This window comes from Lissotriton helveticus, chromosome 6 (genome assembly GCF_964261635.1).
Source record: "Lissotriton helveticus chromosome 6, aLisHel1.1, whole genome shotgun sequence".
NCBI classification, from domain to species: domain Eukaryota; kingdom Metazoa; phylum Chordata; class Amphibia; order Caudata; family Salamandridae; genus Lissotriton; species Lissotriton helveticus.
The window spans coordinates 598,252,177-598,271,922 of NC_136067.1; the positions used below are offsets into that span (position 1 = coordinate 598,252,177).

At 45.3% G+C, this 19,746-nt stretch overlaps 1 protein-coding gene across 2 annotated transcripts in view; it reads left to right on the forward strand.

Moving 5' to 3' along the window:
- The window catches only part of LOC144762785 (putative ATP-dependent RNA helicase DDX43), a 989,943-nt gene that overhangs the window by 539,081 nt on the left and 431,116 nt on the right, over window positions 1-19,746 (forward strand). For both annotated transcript variants that reach the window (XM_078648055.1, XM_078648054.1), the window contains exon 14: window positions 2,634-2,772. In XM_078648055.1, the coding sequence (XP_078504181.1) occupies window positions 2,634-2,772 (139 nt within the window). The remainder of the gene's footprint in view (window positions 1-2,633; window positions 2,773-19,746) is intronic.

Genomic DNA, 19,746 nt, shown 5'->3' on the forward strand with positions numbered 1-19,746 from the left:
AAATAGGTTTTTAAAGGGCATCACACACATGTTCCCTCCTGTTCCTTTCGTGATGCCCCAGTGGGACTTGAATCTTGTACTTACTTACCTAATGTGTGCTCCCTTTGAGCCGCTCCATAACTGTCCTCTCCGTCTTCTTACTTTGAAGACTGCTTTCCTGGTTGCCATCACCTCTGCCAGGAGAGTGAGTGAGCTCCAGGCTCTTTCTTCTACACCTCCTTTCCTCTCTGTCCATCCGGACAAGGTTGTGTTACGAACGAGACCCTCTTTCCTGCCCAAGGTTGTCACGGCCTTCCACATCGGGCAGTCCATTACCTTGCCCACCTTCTTTCCGCCTCCGCATCCCTCGAAAGAGGAAGAGAGGCTCCACCGTCTGGACCCAAAACGTGCGCTCTCTTACTATCTGGATCGCACACGCCAGTTCCGGGTGGATGACCAACTCTTTGTTGGTTACGTGGGCGCTAAGAAGGGAAAAGCGGTGCACAAGCGGACCATCTCTCGGTGGATCATCTTGTGTATCCAGGCATGCTACTCCTTGGCTAAGAAGGAGCCCCCTGTTGGATTGCAGGCTCATTCCACTCGGGACACGGCGATTACCACTGCCCTGGGCCGAGGAGTGCCCTTGCAGGACATTTGCCAGGCAGCTACGTGGGCCTCGCTGCACACGTTTGCACAACACTACTGCCTGGACAGCCAAGTCTGGAGGGATGGTTTCTTTGGCCGTTCCGTCCTTCAGGACTTTCTGGTGTGATTATTGGTTTGCAGACCCACCACCGGGGTTGGTATTGCTGGGGTATCTATTCTAAGGTAAGGAATCTATCACTAACGTGTCTCTTTCAGATGCACAAGTTACTACTTGTGTAACGATATATCTGTAAGAGACATTAGTTAGTGATATATTCCTTACCGACCCACCCATCCTCCCCGTTCTGTGAACCGATATCTAGGGTTAGGGTCACCCCCTTTCAGGGCCCTAGTTTCATGGCACCAGTGTTGGTTCTATCATGGCTCTGCGTATCTGGCGCGCAAAAGCTGTGTATCAGAACTGACGTCAGCGCGCATGGGCGGCGTCTAAGTACTCCGACGACGTCATTCCGGCGCTAACGACGCCAAAAACGGACACGGAGCCGCGGACGACGCCTGCCGGCACGCAGGGGTATTGCTGTGCAAAATTTTCCGGATCCAGTCGGACGCCTGGGGATATTCTAAGGTAAGGAATCTTATCCCTAACTAATGTCTCTTACAGATATATCGTTACACAAGTAGTAACTTGTGCGTCATTTACAATACCAATAGCTCAAACTTTCCTAATGCGAGACCTATTGCATTGCAAATGCTTGTTTACTTCTGGCTAAAGAGCAGCCTTAGATCATCATTGCTTCCTGTTGCGGGGTCTTTAAAAAGTACAATTAAACATACAGAGAGAGAAAGATTGTGGGCTTTTGCTCCACCTTCTTCAACCATCAGCATTCATCATTTGCCTTTGCTTGAATTTGCTGTTAATTAAGACCATGGCATTTCATTTATGATTACTTGGACCCATTTGTATTCACACTAAAGTTTGATGATAGGGTATCAAGATGGCTTTTTCCTATACTAAATATGTCGCATGAACTCGAACTTGCAATAGAAAGACAGTTTATAATATTTGATGTATTTACTTTGCTGACTCATTAATACTTTAATTGCAGATTCATGGCTTTTTTTGAGAGGTGTGTGCTTTTAGGATGCCTTGGCTTGTAATAAAGACATTCACTAACAACCCTTGTGCGTTCATTTGCTTTACTTTCCTGAGATTACATTTTGGATTCACTGCTTGTTTTTGTTCAAAACGTACGTGCATATATTAATTTTATTAAAAATACAAGGAAAACACTGACCTTTTCTCAAAACTATCTACATGAAAATATTTTGTTTAAGACTTAGGTTTGCCACTTTCAACACAAACGTCCTCTTCTGGGTCCACTTCTTGGAGGTTAGTGCTTAATTTTGTAAATACAGTCTATTCAACTATGGTCATAATCCTAGCTTCCATATTGCGGTCACCCAAGATTATGTGATTCCTTACGGGATTTTCTTACTTGGACCGCAATGGGCAACACACTCAGTCACACAAACATTACCAAACACTGCCTTTATTAAAATAGTACCAAACACGGCACTTATTAAAAAGCCAAAATATTGTCTTATTCTGTTTTTGTTTCAAGTTTGTTGTTTGCAGAGTATGCTCTATTCCAAAGTCTCCTTTTATTTTAATCAGTTAATCCAGTGTGAATGAAAATGATGCGAGTGTTATGGGCATTAGAGGTAGCATTACCAGTGTTCTATAAGCGCTTGCATTGTGGCCCCAGATATACACTGCCTCACTGCAATCAGACTTCATAGTTGATTTAAGGTGTTTTAGGAACCTGCAATCTGCAGTGAAATGAAGGTCTGTAGACAACAGAATCTGAAGGGGAAAATCAGTTGTGCATAGGAGGAGACAAATTCTCAGAAAATGTCTTTGTGAAGATAACTTCTTGAAAGATTAATAGATTGAGGGAAGTTCCAATTTTATAGTGAAAACCTTAATGTTGAGACAAAAGTGAAAACACTTCTTGGTGCCTTAAATAAATTGTGACTTTCTTTGACAGGGAAAGTTAGAATACTAGTAGCTACAGATTTAGCATCTCGTGGACTTGATGTTGAAGATATTACCCACGTTTTTAACTTCGATTTCCCGCGTAACATAGAGGAATATGTTCATAGAATCGGCAGAACAGGAAGAGCTGGGTAAGCAAGGTCTTGCATTAAAATCTAAAATGTTATTATTTCTAATAATTAAAAAAGGTTATTGTTCTACAAAATACACTGATCAAGCTATCGATGTAATTAGGTAAGTCGCAATTAAGATATCGGGTAAACCAGTTCTTCATTTTTAAAAGAATGAGTGCTTGTGGACAAAGCTCTGCTCAGAAGCCTGAGTCCAGTGCAATTAAATGCCTGTACGCCCAATACCAAGGGTGTTGTGGTCTTGCACCCACCGTATATTTCTTTAATCCACTGCCTGACGCTCCCTGCCCCTTTATCTTACACTTGCAGGTTTCTTGCTTTCATCCTTTGACAGGTTTCCTATCTTTCCCAACCTACACATTTCTGCTTTGTGTTTTTCCCCTCTCTTGCTCTCTGTAAATGTCTGTTGCAGAAAACAATTTGATAGTCCCCAAGAATGAGCACTGATAGCAATTACTGGTGGGGAGAGGATGTGGCGTAACAGCCAGATATACCTACTTTGAAACTGTTTTCTCCGCGTCAACTCAAAATCCTGTGATTCTGGGCAAATCACATAATCTCCATGTGCCTACAAAAAAATGTGTGTCCTTATGTAATGTAACTGGTGCTCATGCAAAGCGGCCCAAAGCTTTGTCGAGTTTGTGCTATATAAAAACAGCAACAAAAAAAAAACACTGTCTCAAATTAAGCATTGTGTTGAACACATGGCAAAGACAAAAATGGCCAAATAAGAAATTGCCATGGAAAAGCTTTGTATTGACCGATCCATGACTCGAGGTACAGTAGACAAACATTTTGGTAATTAGCTGCGTTGTGTGATGTCTTTTGTGAAAAAACAAAAAACCCTTGCTCACTTTTTTGGCAGGCTTCAATATTGGGTTCCTTCTCACCAAGACCAAAAGCATTGATGCAAGATGGGCTCCCTTTTGTGCTTTTTTTGAGGATTTTGTGTATGTATGTGTTATGTTAAGAACAAAAATTTCACTATCAATGGTTCGCAGAAGCAAAGGAACGTAGAAATAAAAATGCACAGACAGTCTGAACATCTCTGTTAACAAGCATTGGCATAGCCAATAGGTCTCGCCTTTGGGACCTTATAACTGTTTAGTTATCCTGCACAATATCCTTGATGCAACATCATCAACTGTTGCATGGCTAAACACTCATAAGGTCCCAAAGGCGAGACCTATTTGCTATGCCAATGCTTGATTTTTATTGATAGGGCATACTATCTAAGTCAGTAGAAAGTGCGTTCAGAAATGCTTTTGAGGGGGGGCGTGGCATGCAAACTTTAAAAGATGTATCAGCCAAGGAACAACTAGAACAGCGTGCAGCAAAATTCTCCACCTAAACACCAATCCCTGGCCACCAATAATACAGTCGCAACCATTTTTTTGTACCAGACATACCGAGACAGCCTTGGTGAGCACAATTGATTAATCTTAATCTGAGAGATACCGGAGAAATCAGCAAATTACCTCTCATAATAAAATCATTTTCAATAGTAAGATCATCTTTTACCTTCTAAAAATGACATAACCTTCACTCAGTTTCCTTTCTTCAGGCCAACCCTTAATGATGCAATCTTTAATTAGGTTGTGTAATTTATCACGTTTAGAACAGTCTAACCACTTAGAATTACTGATTGCTCCTTCCAAAACAACTAAACCATCAACCAAACAAACAACACATTCAAGGTCATCATTGTAAGAGTTGAGTTGCTCTTCAAGTAGAGGACTTCTCGATAAAAAATCAGCACAAGCATTTTTTCCTCCAGGAATGTGCTTGATTATAAAATTGAATTCAAACATCCTTGAAAGTAATCTAACCAGTCTAGGGCTAACCTTATCATGATCATTCCTTGATAAAAGGAAAATGAGAGTCTTATGATCAGTGATTAAAACAAATCTTCTACCACAAAGAAATGTCTCAAATTTTGTATTGGTCCATACACATGCCAACGCCTCCCTTTTGATAGTGATATAATGATGCACAGTTTGTGAAAGAGATCTAGATGCAAAACCCACAGTATGTTCTACGCCTTCTACCAGCTGTGTGAGAACAGCACCCCATCCAACACTACTGGCATCTACAGTAACTATGGATTGGACATTGTCTCTGAAAGGGTGTAAAGCAGGCGCTTTGATAATGAGATTGTTTTAATTATTAAAAGCTGCAGCTTGAATCTCAGCCCAAACAAATTGCACACCCTTCTTAAGTAGTTTCCTCAAAGGTTCGGTTTGAAGAGCAAAACTATCAATGAATCGGGAATAGTATTCACATAATCTAAGAAAAGATCTTAGCTGATCTTTATTCTCAGGAGGGGAACAGTCAACGATTGCCTTGACTAGATCAGATTTAGGGTTAATGTCAGACTCAGAAATGTGATGACCTAAATAATCAATGTTGTTAACAATAAATTTGCACTTTTCTTTTTTAACATTAAAACCATTAGACACCAAGATTTGTAAAACATTATCTTAAATTATTTGATGCTCTTCAGTATTTTTAGAAAAAATAAGTATGTCCTCCTGATATGCCAGAACATTTTTGCAATCCCAAATAATTTGTACATTAACTTCTGGAAAAGCCGAAGCCAGACCAAAAGGCATTCCTAAAAATCTAAAACGCCCCAAAAGGAGTGTGTAAAGCAGTGTGGGAATACGAATCTTCAGTAAGCTCTACTTGATGGTAAGCAGTTTTTAAGTCCAGACAAGAAAACACCTTGGCGTTTCCCAGCTGAGCCAACATCTCTTGAATTTTCGGTAAGGGAAAGCATTCAAATAAAATGTTTTTGTTCAAGGGTCTTAAATCAATACAGAGTCTGATATCCTTTCTACCTTTCTTCTTTGAGACGACGATCGGAGAAATCCATCCGGATAAATCAATCGGCTCAATGACCTTATCGGAACGTACATTTTCTGGATGTTGCTTCAGTTGATCTCTGATACACAAATGAACATTCCTAACTTTGTGAGTAATGGGAACTGCATTCTTTTTAAAAATGATTTTGTGCTCAAAATCTTGTACCAAACCTAATTTGTCATCAAACAAGGCATCATATTTAATAAGTCATTGTTGTAAAGCAGAATCATTTTCAGGTATATCCACTAAAGAAATGGGACAACAAGTACCTGGTCTTGACACCATTCCAAATTTCCCTTGATCTTTCCACCCCAGGATCTTGTACCCTTTTTTCGCCACATAAACTTTGGTAAAAATCACTGTCTTGAAATCTAATATTGCTAAGGAAGGAAAACCTTAATGGCACGCGCTTCCCTCGAGGATCTACAGTGACGTCAAGGTTTTCCTCTGTGCAATACCCTGTGACACTGTTTGGCGCATGAGCGTGCCATGAGCCATACGGCACATGCTGCCATGTTTTGATTGGCTGACGCTGCGGTTGTCAAGGATTGGCAACCTTATGAGGAATCTTACAAATACGAGAAAAATGGCTGGTCTTTTTGCAATTTGTGCATCGCTTACCTAGTGCCGGACAATTTCTAGAATTGGCTAAATGTGTAAATGAGCCACATCTATAACAAACACTCTGTTTTTTTGTGTCCTTCACTTTGTTGAAAGTGGTTTTAGGTGTAGTACTTATAGCATTAACAGGCTCAGAAATAGGATCTGTTTTTCCTTTATTCAATTATCTCTGTGCTAACACCGATCTCTTGATGCCTCTGGCTAATTCAAAAGTTTTGATCAAAGAAGTATTTCTACAGCAGAGTGATCTTTCTTGTACTATTTTGTTAAAGCAATTGATAATAAGTTGATCTCTTAAATAAGAATCAATTTTGCCATCAAATTCACACGTGGCAATTAAAACTCAGTTCTGCTAGAAAAGTCTCAATGGACTCAAATTCATTTTGACGTCTAGTGTAACATTTGTGACTCTCAACTACAACACTGGTATCATCTTTAAAATAGTAAGCCTGGAAATTGCTTCTTTGAAAACATACCAATCAATTTCATCAGGTTGGGTGACTACAGGCATATTGTCAAAAATAAGTTGACCTTCTGAACCTAAACTATTGTAAAGAAGCGCTCATTTTCTGACTGGTTCAAACTTTGACCTATCTATTGCTATTATATAACTGGAAAAACCTTTAAACCATTGTTTCCATTTTGTCTTGGGTACCCCAGGCTCTGGCAAAAAATGCGAGGGACATGTTATGTTATTTTGCATGGTGATTAGCAAAGCAGGTAAAAATAATTAAATTCGTAAACTGAGATGTAAAGTGAATAACAGATCAAAAATAAAAATGCCCGAATTTAAACTAGACTTTCATGACAAACTCATGTTAAAGAATATCAATTAGTATAATAAAATTGAAAATCAGTCCTGTGCAATAAAGTTTCAATGAAGTAACACTATAATGTACCAACATTTGCAAATGTAACTTTTATTAAGAAAATAAAGGTAAAGGAGCTGGAGACTTGAAGCTAGAAGTAGAAATTATACAATGAATTTGCACAACGGGAAGTAAGGATTAAGGTAGAGGTGTGAGCATCACCGACATGAATTTAAATGCACGCTCATCAAAACTATATTCACTATCCAATAAATAAACAAGGTGTGCGAATCACCGAAATCAGGTTGGTAGACGCCCAGCTGCCTTTAAAGGAAGATGCATGCAGAAATAATGGTGTGCGTCACCGACATGAAGATCAAATATGCGCGCTCAGCTGAAATGCGTGTTGCAGGCTTTGTCATAAAAATGCGCATGCAGCTAATTGAAATGTACGTAAAATGAAAGGTGTGCGTGTCACCAAAGTCAACTACTGGTGTATGCTTAAATGAATAGTAAATGCGTGAATGCAGGAAAAGGTCCCAACAACGTTGAAGCCTGACAATATGGCGGCACGTTGCGTGAACTTTACATGACCTTTACGTGTGTGAGGTGGCAAAAGAACGCTGTGACCAGAAGAATCCTGAAAACGAGGAAGAGCATCTTGAGAAGAGGATCAAAGCTCGAGAAGCATGTGAAGTAGGCTGGGCACTCGCGACACAACAGTTGGCCGCAAGACACAAACCACGATGAACGTAGATATGTAGAAAATTATTCTGGGAAGAAAAACGACCTGTGGCCAGAAATCCAAACGAGCGCCGTCGGCCAAAAATAATCAGTGCTTCTAGCCGAGTCCAGACAATATACTTCTCAGTTGTCTTCAGTCAGGAAAATCAAAAACGCTGTGCTGTAGGGAAGTGCCAAACGAGAATCCCAATCGTTTACCAAGTGTAGTGGGGTTCACTCGTAAAGAAGGAAGGAGATAATTCTCATGTGCAAGTCTTATTTATTGAAAAAGCACACAGCACAGCCCGACACAGCAGGCAGCTTCAGAAGTCTCCAGATAACTGCCAGACCTCGAACGACAACCTGGAATTCCCCCATGCATTCGACATCTACATTCTAGTGACAATTCCAATAATCATGGAATGGCAATACAACAGTAACACATCAGCTTTTTAGAGGCGAGAGCTATTGGCTTTGCAATTCTTGGTAAGGACTTTACCCAGGGCTAGCGCAAGACATTTTTCTGCCTCAGGCAAAGTGCTTTTAAGCGACCCTCTACATTAGCTATGCTGTTGGAGTTTGTGCTTGTTGAGACATTCTGACCCCCCTTCCCCCACTCACATCCAGATATGCTGTCTAAGCATCCTCGTAGCAGCGTACTACTTTAAAACTGACATATTACATCGTCTCTTGTGAATGGTTAATTTTCACACTGGTGTAGGCATAGCTGACAATTTGCCCCATGTCATGAGTGACAAATGTGGCAAGTCCTTAAATGTTAACTAATCACGCCTCACATTCTGGGACTCCAAAGCTCACTTTTAGAATTACAGGTTATGAGATCTGATGCACTGTTGCAAAAGGCAGGGCTGGCTGAAGATGTCAACCTGGACCTTGGGCGACTTGGCCGTTTATTTATTGTGGAATCGCTGTATTCTAGAGAGCAGCAATGTGACCATCAAAACATTCCAGATCACTGGACTTCTGGGCAACCAGATGAGATCCGTCGGCTAGACTGCCGACTTTGGTGCTGGAAACCAGGGTTCGAGCCTCGGGGTTGCGTCCACATCCTGTGATTCTGGGCAAATCACTTAATCTCCCCGTGCCTGAATGTGTAAGTAACCGGGGCTCATGTAAAGTGCTTCAATACATTCGGGCCGAGTTTGCGCTATATAAAAATGTAAAATAAATAAAATTAACAATGAGCAAGAGGCAGTACGGATTATGCAGTGGCATTTCGTCGATAGGTTATTGTTCATGTCTTACCTACTTTGTGTACATAATACTTCAGAGGAGTTTGTTGCTAGTATGAAGTTCCATATAAAAGCTAAGCCTTTCTATAGCTTCCTGTAGAGCTCCAAAGGGTCCATGTTCCTTGCCAGAGTAGCTGATCCATTTACTAGATTTAGATGAGCCTCTCTCAGCCATTGAATTGATACTTATTTCAATCACATTTTGGCAAAGTCCAGAAAAATATTTCTCTTGCATCTCATGTTATTGACTGTTTGAATGCACCGGTCTGCTTATAATGAAGTGCTTGCATTGCAAAGCATGAAGGACTATTTTACTTTTACCACCCTTGCCCTCAGTTTACCCCTCCTTGCACTTTCACACCTCATGATTGCTAGTTTTCCTGTAATCGCTCTTTCCTTTGTATTTTTGGCTCACCTTACTACCAAATTTCCCTCAGTCCCTCACCTTTTCCCCTGCCTCTCACTCATTGCTACAGGCTAATTGTGTTTCTGCCCATCTTTCCCTTGTTGACAAGAGCCCATACTTTCTCCATGGTCTTTCCCCAGTTGCCCTTGCTCCACCACTCACCATGACTGCTCTTGTTACTTTCGATCTTTTTCCTCATTCTCTTTGTACTATTGTGTGTAGGAGTACATTGTAATGGAACCTCAACAAACATCCACCAAGCCCAGCTCATGACCTTGCCCTGAGACCTCCTATTAATGAAGGCTTCCATTGTGTTTTTAGGTTTCAATATGTTATGTTAATTGAATTTACATGGCACGCAGCTACCCCAAAGGATTTCCCCGCGCCAGCCTGAAAGGAAAAGAAACGAAACGAAACATGGGATTACTGATTAAACAACCAATTTTTCAGACATCTGCGAAAGTTCCCATGAAACTATTTCTTTTCATAATGGCAAGGGAAGGGAATTACACAGGGACGGACCTAGATAAGTGAAAGATAGACTACCAATGCGCAACAGTCTGATTCTAGGAACAGAAAATTGTGTTTGAGCCGTAGAACAAAGAGAGCGTGCAGGTATGTAAGGATGAACTAGGAATTGACAGTATTAAGGGGCTGCACTGGTTTTAATCTTGCACATGTAGCTCAAGGCATTCAATTTAATACAATTCTCTACCTTTAGCCAATGAAGATCACGCAGAAAGCCTGAGATAGAGGCAGCCCATGGAACTTGGCAGAGCAGTCTGGCGGCTGCATTCTGCACCACCTGCAATTTTTGTGTCCCATATTTGTTAACGCCTAGGTACAGGATGTTACCGTAGTCCAGCTTGGAAGTAATAAGGGCCTGGACTACGGTTCTCTGAGTGGAGCAGGGCAGCATCCAAAGAATTTTCTTAAGCCATTTAAAGATAGTGAAGCAAGTAGAGGCCACCTTCACGACTTGCTGTTTCATTGACAGCTGATCATCATTGATGAAGCCCAGATTACGAACTTGATGATTCGGCTGCGGTAGAGCTCCCATTTCCGACGGCCAGTGCTGGGGACCACAGAGATCTTGTTTTTTCCCTAAAATCAGGACTTCAGGTCTTTCTCAGTTTAGTTTTAGAAAGTTCGCTTGCATCCAAGATGCAATTTTACTTAAACCAAATTGGAGAATAGATGACTCAGATTCCTGCACTGCGGAGAGGGTAAAACGTATCTGGGTGTCATTTGCATAAGAAAATAGGGACAGCCCTGCCTCTTCTGCAATTGTCGCCAGAGGTCTAACATAGACGTTCATTAATAGTGGGCTTAAAACAGAGCCTTGGAGTACTCCATACGGGATGAGTGAGTTTTGGAACTGGCTGTGGAAGAAAAGGCCTGGAACGTACGGTTAACCAAGATGGAGTCAAGCCATTTGTGGGCAGGGCTGTCAATGCACAAAGATTGCAAAGCTTTCAGTAACAAGGAGTGTGACACCGTGTCAAATGCGACACTCAGAAAGAGTAAAATGAAGGCCACTGGGTCCTAAATATCCAGACGTTGGCGAAGCTTTTCAGTAACTCCAAGAAGAGTTGTTTCAGTGGAAAAACCTGCTCTAAATCCAGATTGTGAGGGGTGTAAGAAGTTCTGGGATTCAATAAAGTGGGACAGCTGTGCGTTAATATGCCTTTCCAAAACTTTTGAGAAGGTGGGAAGCAGTGAAATTGGCAGAAAATTGGAAAGTTTAGAGGGATCGGCATTTGCCTTCTTTAGAAGTGGAAGAACCATTGCATACTTCCATTCAGGCGAGAATATTGCTTCCTGTAGGGAGGTGTTAGACCTGAAGGCCTTTTGGGTGGTCCCTCCTTTTATTATTTATTTTTTTTGTCCCCTTTTTGCCCCTCAAACCTTTTATTTTTGATGTCCACTGGAATTTTTTAGGTGTTGACCTAGGGGTTAGGTGCTCTTTGCCCTCATAGACTTTTTCTTGAGGCCTAGGTGCCTTTCTGACTGACTACATAAACACACAAAATGGTGGCTGGTAACTGCCACATTTTTACCTCAGAGACCTGGGCCATAGGATTATACTAGGAAGGTACTAGAACCTTCTGGAGGGTTCTGGTAGCCAGAGCCAGCCTATAAAAGACCAGAACCAGGGCGGCCATTTTAGATGTTGAGGGGAAGTGACCAGAGAGCTTGAGTGGAGTCTGGTGTGGAGCAAAGCGTTAGCGTGGGGAGGAAGGCGCACTGAGTAGGGTGAGATTGTCCCATGGGTCAGCTACCCTACTTTGCTGACGCACACCCCGCCTACTGACTAAGCCCTGTCAGCGCGAATTCACCATTAGCTCACTAATCCTGTTAGTATACCTGCTGTGGAGCTGCAGAACATCCACCTGGGAATACAACAAGGAGGGCAATTCCAAGTTTATAAGATAGCCTAGCCTTCTGTCTTTCCCCCACCCCGGGGTTGCAGCCTGAACTGTTGCTAGAAAGTGCAGGATCTAGCTCTTCATCGCCCCTTCCGCTGAGGGTTCCCTCTGACAGGCGTTCGTAAAGAGAAGTAAAACCCTACCTCGGAGGGGCCGTTCAGGGGAACACCTGTTGCCGGACGACTGCCTCTATTTACGGGTCCCTGGTGGCAGGAGTGACGGCAAGGAGGACCTGGTGTGGGTCAGCCGAGCAGCAGGTTTGGGGACCGACATCGCGGAGGCTCGTGGAAGAGCCGACGAGCAGGAACCCGGAAGAAGGGGGCGGGAAATTGACAGAGGCCAGCCCGCGTAGCCACCTCCCCCTCTGACGGGTAAGGCGCGGGGGCGGGACACGAAGACGTGAGAAACGCCGAGAGAGACGCCACAACCCCGGCCCAGTCAGCTGCTTGGAAGCCGGCAGCACTGGGGCTGGAAATACCACAGAGCGGTGGAAGCACGAGCAAAGGAGGAGTTGCCGAGTGAATAGACCGGGGCAAGTTTGGCAGAGACCCGGTAAGGCCGTGAGAGAGGAGCGGGGCTCTTGGGGTGAAAGGGCCCTACTGCGGATTATAAGTTGTGGCGGGAGAGACTGGTTCACCCGGGGTATCAACCTGGAACCGAGTGACTGACACTTAACTGGGTGGGACCAAGGAATCACAACCCGGTGGGGAGATACTTCCTTCAGCTAACGGCGCTAGGGACAGCGTTTCTGAAGCGCGTGGCCCAGTGGAAAAAGTACTGTCACTGCTTAAGACAATGCACTCCGAGAAAGGGGGGTTAACTGACTGAAGTTATACACTGCACATGAAAGCCGAGGTACCAGGGCTGTATTGATGTTAAAAGGGAAGCAGATGAGAAGGGTGTTTCCTATTAATTAAAATACTTAAAGCATAAGATTGATTCTGTGAGAAACGAATATCCCCTTGTGACTTAAGAACTATTTAAACGGATATATGATAAATGTAACTTATATTGACTGTCTTTATCCCGATAGCCAGCTGCTTGAGCCATGATACTAGGGGCCTGTTAGTGGACTGTCCCTGAGAACCTGTAGTCCCCTGCTTGTAGTAGCATTGAACATTGAGGGTAATGTACAAACTTGTCATCCTGTAGAGTAAACTGATGACCTCTGTGTACCTTAATTGAAGCTGTGTAATATACATTTCTTGCTCAAGTTGCAGGAATTATCCCAGAGTTCTTGTATTGAAGAAGGGAGAAAAGTATTATTGCTGCTTTGTGAAATTGTGCTTAAACTATTGATTGATAACAGAAATATGTACTGTACTGAATGGAGATCTTGCTAAATGGATAAGGAAATGCTGAAGATTATTTTATAAAAGACAACTCGTATTTTCCTAAAAACTGGTGTGGTGCCTTTCTTTTTAAGTGGATGGGCGCTGTGTTACTGGAGGGTGTGATGCAAACTTAACACATGTACCTTTGGGATAGGCCTACCTACTCTGTGCCAAGCTACCCTATGTGGACTGGTAACCCTACGTCCAACATAATTGGTGTCCAGCGGTGGGATATTACTGTGTTTGCGTCCACTCTATAGTAACCCAGTGTACTCCATAGGCCTACACCTGGAGTTTTCTCCTTGCGGACTCCCTAATTATATTTTTTGTTTTTCCAAATTTACTCCTGGTGGTGGGTGGAGGAAGCTTCTAGTTACCTTCTGAAATTATTCTTTCTAAAGTGGCTGTCCCGCACTCTTCGTGGCACAATGGAATTCGCACTGGAGGAGTTAGAAACCTATAATGTGGCTCAACTCCGTGAATTTTGTCAAAATATGGGAGTCTTCTTCAAGCGTGGTGCTAAGAAGGGGGAACTTCAAACCAGCTTGAGGGCGTGGGTGGCAGCCCTCCCAGCTGGGAAGGAGGAGCAGGAGACAGACAGGGACACTGTCATCGGGGTCGATGGATTGTTCCAACCTGAAATGGGGAACCTACTACCGGGTCCTAGGACATCTTCAAGGGAGGGCAGCAGTGTCTCAGCAAAAAGCTTAACTGAAGCCGAACTAGCGGACAGGAGGGAAAAAAGACCGCTAAAGTGGGAGTTAGCCAAGATGGAAAAGGAGAAAGAGGAGCAGAGGATGGCACACGAGTTGAAACTCAAAGAGTTAGATCTCAAGGCCCTGCAGATAGGGACCTCCAATTCTCCAAATGGTGGCAGCGAACCAAAGGATTTGACCAGGGAACCCAGACCCTATTTACCCAAGGATGTAGTCGCCAGCTACGGTACAGGGGATGACATCGCCAAGTGGCTGGCTGTCTATGAGGTCTCCTTAAGAGCCCATGGGATCCTGGAAAAACACTGTGGGGGGGAGTGTACAAATACATGCCTCCTGCAGGAAGGGATACACTCTTGGCCCTAGAGCAGGGAGAGCAGACCCACTACCCCACCATGAAAGTGGCGCTAATAAGAAAGTTTGGACTGACCCCAGAGAAGTATCGGCAGAAGTTCAGGGGTAGTCACAAATTAGGCACACAGAATTGGGTGGATTTCTTGGACTACGCAAAGAAGGCATTAGAGGGCTGGGTGCAGGGCAGCGAGGTGGAAGACTGAGGGGTTGTATGACCTTATACTTAAGGAGCACCTACTTGAGAAATGTTTTCCCGAGCTGCGTCAACACCTGGTGGACAGCAAGCTGACCAACCCCCGGAAGCTTGCAGAGGAGGCGGACATCTGGGCAATTACCCGGGTGTCCTCAAAGGGGACTGGAGGGGATTCCCAAAGGGCCGGACAGGGCGCCCCCCAGAATAAGGAGGGGGGGGATAAAAAGCGGGAGTTCTCAAAAGGCCCCCTAAACAGTTTCCAGGGAAAGGGAACAGGATTCACCCCTAAGGCTAACCCGCCCCGAAACCCTCATCCTGGCCAAAGCCAGCAGCCAAGGGTTGTCCACTGCTTTGAGTGTGGTGGTGTTGGACATTATAAGGGAGATGTCAAGTGCCCAAAAAGACCACCCCCTCCCACCGGAGGAAAAGTCCCGGGAGTCGCTAGTGTAGTGCTCGGGGAGGAGTTGCCCTTAGATAAGGAGGGTGAGTGGGCGGGTGTCACCTTAGTGTCCCTGGGAGATCGGGAGATGGTTCCTAAGATCCAGGTGCCTTCAAATACTGTAAAGTATGGGCAATGGGTCACCATCAATGGCCAAAGAGGGGAGGCTCTGAGAGACACAGGAGCCAGTATGACTATGGTAAGGAGTCAACTGGAGTCTCCAGAGCAGGTGATTCCACATGTACTCCACCCCGCCGCGATGGCTGACGGCAGATTGGGCCACTACCCTGTGGCCGAGGTTCCCTTTGAGTGGGAATGGGTTGCAGGTTCACTTCGAGTTGCCGTAAGCCCTGCTGTGCCAGTCGATTGTCTGTTGGGAAATGACATGGAGCACAATGCTTGGAAGGAGGTGGAATACCGGACTTATTCTGAGATGCTGGGTACACCTGACTGGGCCTGTGCACAAGGCCTGCGACTACCCGGAGAGGGAGTTCGCCTGAGCTGGAGCCTGGAACAATGGCCCAGCCCGCTGCCAAAAAGGGAAAGACCCGAAGACAGGAGAAGCCTGCTTCGGCTTCCACGCCCCATGAGACAGATCGGCCACCTGCGGTGGTGGGCCAGGAGTCCGTGGAGGGGGAAGTAGTCTCCCTGGAGGACTTACCTATCCCTGCTGAGTGGCATGTGGAAGGAGGGCCTACCAGGGAGGAGTTGTGTAAGGGCCAGAAGGAGTGCCCTACCCTTGAGGGACTGAGGCGACAGGCCGAAGCCCAGGCAGCAGGGAACGTTGCAGGGAACTACCATATTTACTGGGAGGACGGACTCCTCTACAGTGAACCAAAGGTACCCTTGCCCGGTTCATCACGGGCCTTGGTAGTCCCTCAACGGTACCGAGCCTTTCTTTTAGAACTGGCTCATGAAATCCCCCTTGGCAGGACACTTAGGACAGGACAAGACCTTTGCCCGGCTTGTTCCCCACTTTTACTGGCCTCAGATGAAAGTGGCATCCGACACATACTGCCGGACATGTGTATCCTGCTAAGCCAGTGGGAAGACAGGGGTGAAGCTGAAAGCTCCCCTGGAACCACTTCCTGTCGTTAGCACCCCCTTTGAAAGGGTGGGCATCGACATTGTGGGGCCATTGGATCCACCGACTACAGCTGGTCACAGGTTTATCCTAGTTCTGGTGGATCACGCCACACGGTACCCAGAGGCAATTCCTCTGATGACTGTCACTGCACCTGTAGTGGCTAGGGCCCTGATGGGGATCTTTACCCGAGTGGGTTTCCCCAAGGAAGTTGTGTCTGACAGGGGGACCAACTTCATGTCAGCGTACATGCGGGCTATGTGGAAGGAGTGTGGAGTTACCTACCGGTTTACCACTCCTTATCACCCACAGACCAATGGTCTAGTGCAGTGGTTCCCAAACTTTTGACTCCTGAGGACCCCCATTGAGTCACCACTGGAAGCCGGGGACCCCCAAGCAATTTGGATGAGTTAAATTTCAAACATTAAAACAGTAATTCGAAAAAAATACACACGTGTGCACACAAAACAAATACTCAAAGTACTAAGGATTTTGGGGCCAGATGTACGAGCATTTCATTTAGCGCCTTGCAATTGGCGACACATTGCGAGTGGCAAATTGCGAGTCGCTAAATGAAATGTACAACAGTGTGTTTAACACTGTTTGGGATTCCCAGTGGGGTCGCAAATTGCGAGGTTCATTAATATTAATGAACCTCTCGCAATTTGCGAGCCCATTGGGAATGCCAGCCCTCCCAGCGATGGTGGCCTGCTGGTCTCTGCAGGCCACCATATCTCGGACTGCTTTTAAATAAAGCAGTTTTTTTTTTTAAATACAGCCTGCATGCATGCATTTAAAAAAAAAAGAAAATGAAACGTTTTCGTTTCATTTTCTACGGGCAGGCAGAGATCCCTGGGACCACTGCCTGACCTTAAAACATTATTTTGCATGCATTTGCAAAGGGGAAGGGGTCCCGTGGGGACCCCTTCCCATTTGTGAATGCATTACCATCTACTTGAAGTAGGTGGTAATTGTGACTGTTTTGCGACCGCAAAACATTTGTACATGGTGAGACTCGCTATTTTGGAAGGGAATGCCCCTTCCAAATAGCAAGTTGCAAAACCTATTTAGAGAGTCGCAAACAAATTGCGACTCGTGAAATAGGCTATGTACATGGCCCAATAGGTTCGCTAACCCGTTCGCGCATATAAAAACAAATCGTACATCTGCCCTTAGTATTTCATATTGAAGTAATAGCCCCTCTGTCACATGTATTTCATTTGTTTTGTAGCATCTCTCATACCATTGTAGGATGTCAGAGCACTTTACATCACACACATATAGCGACATTGAATCATACATGTAAATCAGTGTGTATATAAAATGTTTAAAGAGTGCTTGGTCTGTAAAAGCACAAACTCAGGATTCAGAGCATAACACAGTGGCTAGCATTGACTTTAACATTAAAAATGTATTTCCACCCAAATATATATTTTTAGCAGCATCAGGATAATGAATAACTGGGACAAAATATAAGTTACTAACTGGTACCATGCAGTTTGCAAGCAGCTCTTTGATGACAGTTTATAGGTCCCTCTGCTAGATTATGATTGTCACTTATGAAGTGCACAGTAATAAAGGAATCTCTGTGACAAAAGCAGTAACCACGAACCTAGGCACATAAAATGCTGCTTTTTAAGATGCATGTTACACGTTCTTTGCAGTAGGCACATTAACCCTCTGTGCTACATTAGTTAAATCAAAGCTGCCACTGAACAAAAATCGCTCTCCAGCAGGTACATTAATCACTGGCATTCTCTTGACATTTTTATTGTTGCTGGAAAGCTGCTAATTATACAAGAAATGTTTTTGTGCTTTTAAAACTGTTGCCTACGGACCCCCTGGTAATGTGTCACGGACCCCCGGGGGTCCGCGGACCACAGTTTGGGAAACACTGGTCTAGTGGAAAGGTTCAACAAGACCTTAAAAGGCATGATAAGAAGTCTGCCTGAGAGCCTGCGGAGGAAATGGGACGTCCTCCTACCCTGTTTGCTGCATTCCAACCTTGAAGTGCCACAGAAAGGAGTGGGCTTCAGCCCCTTCGAACTTCTGTATGGGCATCCTGTGCGTGGACCTCTCAGCCTGGTGAAGGACGGATGGGAAAAGTCTCCCAGAAAGCATCCCCAGGATGTGGTGAGCTACATGCTGGCCTTTCGGAGCCAAATGGCAAAGTTGTGGAAGCAAGCTTCTGACAACTTGGAAGCCAGTCAAGCAGTCATGAAAGAGTGGTATGACCACAACGCTCACCCTGTGGAGTTAGAGCCTGGCCAGAAAGTGTGGGTGATGGAACCTGGAGAGCTAAGTGCCCTCCAACATCGCTGGACAGGCCCCTTTGAGGTGTTGGAGAAGAAGGGTAAGGCCACCTACCTGGTGGATCTTAAGACCCCTCGACAGCCCCTACGGGTGCTGCATGCCAACCGCCTCAAACCCCACCATGAGAGGCCCGAGGTCATCTTGATGATGGTGACTGACGGTGCAGAGGAAGCGGAAAGCGAGCCTCTCCCTAATCTTTTTTCGTCTCAGGAAAAGGATGGGTCGGTGGAGGGAGTGATTCTCTACCCATCCCTAACTCCTGAGCAACGAGAGGACTGCCGCCAGGTCTTGGAGCAGTACTCCTCGTTGTTCTCCCTTGTCCCGGGAAGGACCCACCTGTGTACCCATGATGTGGACACAGGAGACAGCCCACCAGTGAAGTCTAAGACCTACCGGCTGTCAGACAAGGTGAAGGCTAGCATCCACGGTGAGGTTACCAAGATGCTGGAGCTAGGAGTTATTGAACCTTCCAGTAGCCCCTGGTCCAGTCCGGTGGTGCTAGTACCAAAAGCTGCCCCACCGGGCACCACTCCAGAACTGAGGTTCTGTGTGGATTACCGGGGACGGGACTCAGTGACCAAGACTGATGCACATCCGATCCCTAGGGCGGATGAATTGATTGACCGGCTGGGAGCTGCCCAATATCTGAGTACCTTTGACCTTACTTCCGGGTACTGGCAGATCTCCCTTACAGATGGAGCAAAGGAAAGGTCAGCCTTCTCCACGCCTGAGGGCCACTACCAGTTCTGTGTGATGCCCTTTGGGCACAAGAATGCCCCTGCCACCTTTCAGCGGCTGGTGAACCAGGTCCTCTCTGGAATGGAGGCTTTCTCCGCTGCTTATCTGGATGACATTGCCGTCTTCAGCACCAGTTGGGAGGACCATTTGTGTCACTTGCAAGCTGTTCTCCAGGCCCTGAAACAGGCTGGCTTGACAATCAAGGCCAGTAAATGTCAGATCGGGCAGGGGTCGGTTGTGTCCCTAGGCCACTTGGTGGGTAGGGGAGCGGTGCAGCCCCTCCAGGCAAAGATTGAGGCAATCATGGCCTGGGAGCCCCCCAAGACCCAAACTGAGGTCCGAGCTTTCCTGGGCCTCACAGGTTACTACCGTCGCTTTGTGAAGAGGTATGGCACTATTGTAGCGCCCCTCACAGAGCTTACCTCCAAGAAACAACCTCGACGGGTAGTCTGGACAGAGGCTTGTCAGCAAGCCTTTGTGAAGCTGAAACAGGCAATGTGTGCAGCACCGGTCCTGAGGGCCCCAGATTTCTCCAAGGAGTTCATCGTCCAGACAGATGCATCAGAGCATGGCATTGGGGCAGTGTTATCGCAACTCAATGAAGAGGGTCTGGATCAACCTGTTGTCTTTCTATCTAGGAGACTGCTTCCTCGGGAACAGAAGTGGAGTGCCATTGAGCGGGAAGCTTTTGCAGTGGTAT